The sequence below is a fragment of the Volvox carteri genome (assembly GCF_000143455.1).
Source record: "Volvox carteri f. nagariensis unplaced genomic scaffold VOLCAscaffold_58, whole genome shotgun sequence".
NCBI classification, from domain to species: domain Eukaryota; kingdom Viridiplantae; phylum Chlorophyta; class Chlorophyceae; order Chlamydomonadales; family Volvocaceae; genus Volvox; species Volvox carteri.
Window position 1 is genome coordinate 856,788 of NW_003307601.1, and position 9,209 is coordinate 865,996.

The 9,209-nt window shown below is 57.9% G+C and overlaps 2 protein-coding genes across 2 annotated transcripts in view; one reads left to right on the forward strand and one right to left on the reverse strand.

Moving 5' to 3' along the window:
• Positions 1 to 991: 991 nt before the first annotated feature.
• VOLCADRAFT_119317 (uncharacterized protein) lies at positions 992 to 3,183 on the reverse strand (the record flags this gene model as incomplete). Its single annotated transcript, XM_002956197.1, has 5 exons — positions 992 to 1,018; positions 1,356 to 1,496; positions 2,163 to 2,213; positions 2,563 to 2,627; positions 3,024 to 3,183. 5 exons carry the CDS (start codon positions 3,181 to 3,183, stop codon positions 992 to 994), a joined length of 444 nt encoding a protein of 147 aa, XP_002956243.1.
• A 1,033-nt stretch (positions 3,184 to 4,216) lies between these two features.
• VOLCADRAFT_97206 (uncharacterized protein) overlaps positions 4,217 to 9,209 on the forward strand; it is a gene marked incomplete at both ends in the record, with an annotated part of 5,582 nt that continues 589 nt past the window's right edge. The window contains 7 exons of the mRNA XM_002956154.1: positions 4,217 to 4,352; positions 4,518 to 4,705; positions 4,812 to 4,878; positions 5,103 to 5,161; positions 5,690 to 5,733; positions 6,085 to 6,664; positions 6,773 to 9,133. Coding sequence (XP_002956200.1) covers positions 4,217 to 4,352; positions 4,518 to 4,705; positions 4,812 to 4,878; positions 5,103 to 5,161; positions 5,690 to 5,733; positions 6,085 to 6,664; positions 6,773 to 9,133 — 3,435 coding nt within the window. The remainder of the gene's footprint in view (positions 4,353 to 4,517; positions 4,706 to 4,811; positions 4,879 to 5,102; positions 5,162 to 5,689; positions 5,734 to 6,084; positions 6,665 to 6,772; positions 9,134 to 9,209) is intronic.

Below are 9,209 nucleotides of genomic sequence, written 5' to 3' on the forward strand. Positions count from 1 at the left end.
AAGCGGAAGAGATGGATGCTTTTGAAAGAAGATCAACGCTTCTTACATGACCTAAAATGTGCACAGAAAAAAGAAACGTTTAACCCTTTTGTCCGAAGAAAAAAGAAGTGCCTTGTCAACAGAGCACCCGAGTTGTGATCATGATATGCACCAACAGATCCGCCAACTGTTCACAGTAGCAACCAGCCGCCCTCACATCCCCATAAGACCACAAAATCGTCACCTGACAGAAACCTCTGCAAGCTTCTTTGCCAAGCAGACAGAGAGCCCCTCCCCTCTCTCCTCGACCTCCTCCACGACCCGCTCGTCTGCATCTATATCGTACAACTACTCCCGTTCGTAATTTTCCCGCTCGTATTCCTGTTTAATGTTTAATTGGCATGCAACCTGACAGAGCAAAGGTAATCTGGGCCAAGGAGACACAATCACACAATCACATCACAACACCAAGCAAAGCGCCAACGCCGTATGAGGCACGGAAGCGTGTCGTGTGCATGGCATATGCAAACTCGCCTCAACGGTACCGTTCTCCGCAAGTAGATTCTTAATCTGTTTCGAAGCGCCATAAGCAACTTCCTAACAACATCTTAAACGCAGCAGCACAACCTTGCACAGCCAACGCATCCTTTATATGCGCGCGCGCGAGGGAGAGGGAGAGAGAGAAAGAGAGAGAGAGCGCCCTCTTGGACAGCCCTACAGGCACCCCATACCCCCTCGTTACCCCGGGTGGGAGAAGGCTGCAGGCAGACACCCCCCGGGGGCAGGTGGGCCTCATCACCGCTTCTTTCCGTTCTTATTTAGTTGTCATGTGTCATGTACAGTTGCGGTTGGGGCCGGCAGACCAACGGAATACCCCTTCCCCTTCTTTGCCCTCCTCCCCCCTCCCGCCGCCTCCCCCCTCCCGCCGCCTCCCCCCTCCTCCCTCCTCCTCCTCCCTCCCCCCGCCTCCCTCGCAGTTTGTAAGTCTCCACTCCTCTCCTCTGCCCTCCATTCACATTTGAGCACTCAGCGGAAGCACCTGCGGCCGTTGGTCGTTGGTCGTTGCGCCCCCGGGAGGGAGGGGGGGGTAACGTAATCAAAAAGCGCTGTACGGCAGCGATAAAGTAATGACAACTGGTTACCCCTGCAGCAGCACCTACAAAACATGCGCAAATACCCCCGTACATACATATACATATATACATACATACATACATACGTACATACATACACGCGCACAGAGCCACCAGCTCGCGCCCGGCATCAGGCTGCAGCAACAGCCCACCAGGCGCTCAGGTGTTGCATGACACCTCAATCCCATCCGCCCCAAGCACATACAGAAACACACATACACAGACAGACCTGTGTAGACGCACCTGTGCCTTCCGGACGGTCTCCTTGGCCGTGACAATGTCGTACATTGAGATTGCTTGCCGGTTCAAGGCTGCCTCGACGCGCTCCTTGTACGGCAGCGGAATGACGTCATTGGCCGTCGCGTACATCGCTATGAGGGGGCCCTGCAAAAGCGCGGAACCCATTAAAAAAACAGTGGAATTCTAAATGTGTTTACAAGTTAGGAAGGTGCCCCCATTCATCGTCGCGCATATGCTGGTGCTTGGATCGAGTCGTGCGAGGCGGGAGGGGGCGGTTGACCAACCGCCAACCACCACCACCAACAGCTCCCGGGCAAAAGGACACTTCAGTGCGGAAAAGCCACTCATTAGTCTCGTTGGAACCGTCATGCATTATGTCTCATCTACCTTTAGTAAATCTTAAATGTATCTTAAAAACCTTAAATAAACCTTAAATAAATCTTAAGTATACCTTACATCTCGTCATCGTCTATACGGAAAGATTTGAGCACGAGGAGCGACTGGAGGTGAAGGAGGAGGTGAAGAGGTCGGAGGACCACCGGCCGCAAAGAAAGAAAAAGAGCACCGGTCCCGGTCCCGGAAGACCCAGATCAGCATCCCGTTCATTCCTTTCCCAATTCCATCCGCCCTGAACCTCACTCCTCGCCGCACACCGGGGGGGTCATGTCGTCTAAAAAGATGGCAACGGGTTTTCCTTTCCAACTCCTGCCTTTCCCTCCTCATCAAACTTCGCTCCTCCTCCTCCTCCTCCTCCTCCTCCCCCACCACCACCACCACAATCATTACCACTACCACTTCACCACGTCTCACCAGTAGCATGATGCGATGTCGGAAGGTGCCCATCCAAGCTTCGCGATTTTTCTGTATCCATTGATGGGGCGGGCCAGGTCAGACAGACAGACAGACAGACACACAGACAGATAGACAGACAGGCGGGGGCGGTCAGATAGCCCAACAGAAGCGCGGGCAGCATGCGGGTATTATAGACAGGACACAAACAAGAGGAAGCTGAGAGGTGGGTATTTGCCATTGACGGACGTTTTCCGGCATACCGTACACGCCGTACACGCCGGTGTATCTGTATGTAGCTGCATGGGCCCAACCGCGACAAGCCCAACCGCGGGCTCCAATCAGCCGCCAACCACCAGCTGCTAACCGCCAACCACAACTGTCCTCCAACCGACACCAACCAGAGCAGCTAACCACTCACTTGGGCCAGGTGGTAGAACCCCCTGAGGTAGGTGTAGGCAACAAGGCCCACGGAGCCGATACAGCCTTGGAACAGGGGGAGCGAGAGGGGGACATGAAGTTCAAGATCTGGATTTTGGCGGGAATTCGTCGCGGGAAATTTTTAAATATGGCGCCAAGATTTGAATGCACCCCATCCTTGAGGGCAGTCAGGAGGCACACCGCGCCAGCAGGTTTAAGGCAAAAGAGAGACAAGAGATAATTGCTTGAAGGAGAGGCGGAAGGGGAAATTCGTATGTAGACATGCGAACAGCGTTATCTGTCATGATATGTATTTAGCTGGCTGCAGCATAGCGGCCAGGACGTTGGTAGCGGTTCCAGTAGAGCGGGGGGCCCCGGCGCAGGTTGAACACGTCGGAGTGCGATTATGCAGCGGAATGGTAAAGCTCTGAGGCTGTAAAGCTCTTCCCAGCAGGGACCTACCATACTTTACGGCATAGGGCCCGATACGCTGCTGCTCTAGTATGTCGTAGGCGCGCGATACCTGGTCCCGCGACAACTGCACGGGTGGCTTTTCCGCGGCTTTTCGCAAGGCCGCCTCAGTCTGCGCCATCATCGGCGGCTTTGCACGCTGTCGAGGCATGTGTTGGATCACACCGGGCTCTCGGCAAATGGGAGTTGTGGATGGTGGAGTGTCGGAAGGGGCTGGTTCAGACATGGCCGCTTGTAAGGTGAGCAAAACAGCGAGGGTTGAAGGAAGCTCAGATAGTAAAACTCTTGAACTAATCTAGAGCGAGGCCAAAGGATGGCCTATCCGGAAAACTTCGCTGGCACCTGGCGGTTTAGCAGCAAGAACGAACCGAATATATGCGTAATTTTCAGATGTTGTGCTGTGCGCATCAAACTTGCTGATCATGTGAGGGGGACTAGATGATGGTTCAGGTACTGTACGTCAAGCAACGACGCCTGGAGTTGCTAGCCGCTTAATCGTCCCTTAAAACATACTTTTCATGCACCACATTCCAGTAATATGGGACAATGGAGTTCGGGCCCGACCCGGTGGGCCGGCCCGAACATATCCACCTTACAAGGCAGAAAGGAAAGAATCGTTGGAGCCGAACGAACACACGTGATGAAATAATTGCTTCATAGCTACATGGCATGTGCAACTTCCAGTCGATAGCCCAAGATCGCTGTGCCATAGAACACAAATGCAACTGCTGGTTCGTATGTGGTTCGTGTACACGGCTGCCATACGGGCAACAAGCAACTCCTTCTGACCTGCGGTATCTACAAACAGCGTTATTTGATAACAGCATGTCGTCGACCGAGGATAGCTTGTCATGCTAGCGCTTCGTGTGCCTAAGCAACGAAGTGCATTGCATACAGCACAAACCCCATGTTTTGTGGAAAACTGTGTTATTGCCCTTGGTAATCACGAATTTTCGATAAGAGTAACCAAATCGTGCGATCGTTTGCTTGCTTCAAGGTCCCAGTACGGCGCTCGTACCAACTTACAAATACTCTTGGCATGGCAGTGCAATAATCCAAGCTCTGCATACTGGGTATCCACAGAAAAGCTTCATATATAGTCACATTTTAACCCCTGTAAATATGCATTCTACAGCAGCTTCGTAAACGTACCTTCCTAACTGCGACAAATGTGTGTGTAACAAATGCCAAGCACAAATCGCTCAAGGCAGCGCTCAGTGGCCGATCAGGCGGCGGAAGAAGAGGAATGGGATCCTGCCGACTGGGAATGGCAACCCCTAAGCATGCGCGCGCGCAAGAAGGCTCGCAGTGGAGCAAGCGGTGGGTGACTTACACAAAGGATAACAAATGTGTCTTTGTTCTTACTTATTTCAGCTCAAGGGAAGTCCGTGACATCCTTGTACTCGCGAACCCTCTGCCTGTTTGGCTCAATTTCGCCGTGTTTAACTCAAAGTAACCACCTGTAATGCTGCCTGCAAAGGACAGATGGTTTCGAGGCGGCCAACTTGGCGTTGGACCCTCCACCTTGCGCAACACCCGGCAGCGATGTCGAGCCACCTGTCAGCGTGGCTTTAAAGCTGGAGCAAACAGCGGGGCAAGCTGAGCCAAAGTTTGCAAACCTGCCCGTGTATAATACATTGAAAAAGATAGAAAGCAAGCCAGATGTATGCGTGGTAAGTATTCGCAGACGTACCTTCCGACTGGCTTGCTAAGCAAATCTCTCACGCGCACGGAGCCGAGTCTCTGCCTCACGCTGGAATTCCCTAATCCCAATCGCAGGTCGACGGTTGTGATGCCAACCTCGCTGGCTTGAAACGCTACTTCACACGGCTCCGCATATGCGAGGGTATGTCAACATGTGTGGCACGACCAACTCAGCAACATCACTCTTGTTACATAAACCACTTGCCAAGTATTTAAAAACAACACAAAAATTGCCAAATTGCAGTTGTCAGCCGCGTATCGTGGCCCTGTCCAGGTCTTGCTAAGTGGTCTTCTGTTCGTTGTTCCTACTGCCTCACGACCTGTCCATCCCGCCTGCTGCCCGTTTCCGTAATCCCTGCCCAACAGCGCACTTGAGCGCTAAAGCAATCGTGGTGGACGGAGTCATTAGCCGTTTTTGCCAACAGGTACGGTAGACACTTTGTTATTTTTACGGCGAAATATGTAGTACGGCAGCTGTGTTACCGTCGGTTAAACTTTCCCATGAATTCTGTTAGGGGCCCCTTTCCTTCATCCGCCATTTTTCTTTAATGCCATATGTTCTTTACATTACCAAATGGCTTGTTGTACATTGCCCTGCCGTACTTGCACTCGTCCGTACTGGCTCGCTCAGCCCTGTCCTTGACGGTGTATTGAATCATTCTCTGCTTGTCTGGCATCTCCTCCGCTGCTGTGTCCAGTGACCCTCTTTTTCATCCCCTTTCATCTCCAACTCATAATACTCATCATACTCCCCTCCTTGATATTTCCCCTCTGGTATCTACTACTTCACCCGCCAGTGGCTCGTCTTACTCCCCCTCCCCCACCACCTTTACACGCCGGCAGTCCATTCCCCACTTCCTTGCATTTGGTGCGGCCCCCCCTCCCCCATGATCCCTACCTTCACTCGCTCATGGTTCGTCTCCCCCCCCCCGCCCCCACCGTCTCTCCCGCAGTGTGGTCGCTTCCAGCCTCTGAAGGACTTCACTGGGAAGAAGAAGTAGGTCGCGAAGGGGCAGGGGGGTCACTGGAATGCAGCGTCCGGAAAATAGTCATCATGTAACTCTTGACGCGTGGATCGCACGAATTGTACGGCCAGTACAGTTCGTACGGCCGTGCGGATTTACAGCTCATTATTGACGCAAATGTTTTTTTTATCATATGGTCCGCTGGTTTCGCGCTACACGAGTGCACACGTAACACATAGAACGCAAAGATGCCCCTGGAGGTCACTGCGGTGCGTTGGGGGGTACGGGAGAAAGGGTACGGTTTTGGTGTATGGTGTACGGCAACAGCCGACAACACCGCGACCGCTCCTGCCCTCCGTCTGCGCCTCTTTTCACAAATATAGGAGCTGTACGGAACGGTTGGAGAAGGTGAATGCCAGGCACCGAGAAAAGGCGATGCAAAAGAACCAGCCGCGCCGGCCGGACCCGCAGCCTCAGTGGCAGGAGGTTCCCATGGCCTGGGGGGGTCTGGACGCGGCGCCGGCGGCAGCGCCGTCGCCGACCGTACGACAGGTGCCAGCGCCAGCGGAGGCCAGCATTGGACACAAGGCATCAGCAGTGCCGGTGGCGAAGCTGGCGGCGGCGGCCGGTACGGCGGCGGCAGCTTCGCCGCCCTGCGCCGCGTCGGATGTCATGCCGTTGGACATCGACCGTACGGTGTCGTACGGCGGTATCAGCAGCGTGCCGACGCTGCCGGCGGCGGCGTCTGATCCACGGCTGGCGGTAGCGGCGGCGGTAGCCTCGGGGACGGAGGCATCTAGCTGTTTGCCGCTGGGGCCGCCGTCGGGGGGAGCCGGCAGCGGCGGCGCCGTCGCCAGCGGTACCGTTTGGCCGGGCTTGCTGGATGACAACGGCCAAGCAACTCCTGGCGGGGTTGACGGCGAGGGCCACGACACGGAGCAAATCGTACTGCCGTCGCGGGTGGTAAGTACGGGCGGCCCGGGCATTGTGTGGTACAGCACGCGACGGCCGTCGCCGCCGCGGCGGCCGGCTGTGAAGCCGCCGCCGCCGCCGCCGCCGCCCCCTCCACAGGCGGCGGCTACCGACACCGTCACTGCCGCCCTCGGCGGACGGGTTAGCCTGCCAGCGCATCAGGGCTCCGTCGGCGCATCCGCAAAGTCCAGGCCCGTGGCCAGCCGTGAGATGTTCTGGAACCGGGTGACGTCGGAGATGCCCTTACCTACAGCGCAAGGGAACTGCAGTACTGACGGCGGTGGTGCTGCGCCGTCGCCGGCGGAGCAGGCCGCCGCCACAGCCCCGCCGCCGCCGCCGCCGCCGCCGCCCCCGAGAGACGTCAGCCGGACGCTCAGCGCAGCACACGGCGTGTTGTTCCATCCGGTGCGAGTCCAAATGATGCACGTATGTAAAGATCAGCTGTGCAGCGACAAGCCGCCGCTGCCGCTGCTGCTGCCGCCGCCATCACAGCAGCAGCAGGTGGAGCAGCAGCAGCAGGAGGGGCAGATGGCGCCGCAGCCGCGGACGAGCACGCACTCAGGACCGGCGGCGGCGATCTCCGGCGGCGAAGCGCCGTGCGCACCCCGCGTGGTGGATTCCCCCCCTATGGCGCCGTCAGGGCCAATGCCGTACGAAAGTCCGCCGTGCGATGCAGCAGCGCCAATGGCAGATACCGTGTCCCGGGGCACCGCCACCAGCGGCTGCGACGATAGGTGGGTAAGTGGCGATGCTGCTGTGCGGTACGGCGCAGCGCTGACGCGGACAGCCCCGAACAACGGAACAGCCCTGTACGGCACATTAGCGCCGCCGCCGCGGGCAGCAGCGGCGGCGGTTCTGGGCTCCGCTAGGTCAGACCAATCGGCGATTATGGGCCCCGCCGCTGCCGCTGCCGCTGCCGCCGCGGCGGGAAGCTCTCCGATGAGTGCTTGTACGGAAGGTGCGTCGGGGGCTTATGGGGACAGCGCCGGCGGCGTTGACCGCAGCCACAGCGCCGTTCAGCAAGCGTCAAGCCGTCAGCTAGGTGCCGGCGGGGCCGCAGCGGAGAGTCTAGGGAGATGCATTAGCGGAGTAATGGAGGGGCTAGCGCCCCTGATGGCGAAGGTGCAGCGGCTGGCGGCGGCGGCGGCGGCGTCGCCGCCCGTTCCTGGAGATGGTAGTGGGGAGCTGGCCGGCAGGGGCAGCAGCAGCAGCGGCGGCGGCGACGGCACCGGCGCTGGCGGCGGTATCCTGGCGTCAGGTAGCCTCTCTCCAGGGATGGCGACAAGGATAGATGTACGGAATAACAGTTTGCCCGCGGTGATCGAGTCCTCCCGGGAAATCCTGGAACGGGCTACGGAGCTGACGCAATGGCTGAATCAGCAACCGCCACAACCGCCACCATCCCAGCCATCGCTGCCGCTGCTGCCACCGCAGCACCAGCAGGCCGTTGGGATGCCAACGGTCCCAACCGCTTCAACCGCCCAAACCTCTGCATGCACCTGGTCGCCACCGGAGGGATGCGCGTCATCGGGGGCTCCGGGGGCATTGCCCTTCCCGGGCCCTATGCAGGGTATGCAGGAGTACGGCAACGCAATGTACGGCAGTCATTATGTACGACGTCCGTACCCGAGCCATGCCCAACCGCCCACCGGGTCCGGGATGTATTTGCCCCGGCCCAGCTACCCCCAGCCCTACCCTTATGCCCCTCAGCAAAACCTGCAGCCCCCTCCACAGCCGATATCACAGCAACCTCAGCTGCCACCACCACCACCACAGCTTGTTGGTGGTTTGAACTCATATCCCCAACAACAGATGCTACAGCCAAGCTATTCCCAGCCTCAACCTGAACGGCTGCATCAACCACATTACGTCAACCCAGCTTTGCAGCTACAGCCTCAGATACCGCCGCCGCCGCCACAGCTGCTGCCGCAGCCCCCGCAGCTGCCGTACAGCTCCTCTGGCCAGCCTGTCGTGCTTGCGGCGCCCATTGATCACCAAGCGGCGAAAGGTCACTACTACACGCGGGCGATGAGCGCCAAGTCTGTTTACATATTGAATCCGTCGTACGGCACAGGCACACAGTACGGCCGCAACCGACCGTATCCGTGCGCACCACTCCCGCAAGGCTACGGTTTCTACGACCAAGATGCCATCTCGCCGTATTCGTACAGTTCTCAGCCGTACTCCCAGTACGGCTCGGCAACGCAGTCGCAGCTTGGAGCTGGCGGCGGTGGCGGCGGCGGCGGGGCTGTAGCTATTATTGGGAACGGATACGCCGTAGACACCAACGGCGGCGAGGCGGTAGCGGCGGCGCCGCCAGCGGCCGCAGTGGACGGCAGTAGTGCTTGGAGGGGAGATGTACCGCCGCCGGCAGCGGCGATGGTGTCGGCTGTAGCTTACGATGAAGAGGACGACGACGACGACGACGATCGAGCGTTCAACTTGCTGCTCCAGGAGATGGTGGAGGACACCGATCCCCCCCCGGGCACACCGCCGGCACAGCCTCACATGCAGCAACAACTAGGAGCAGCAGCAG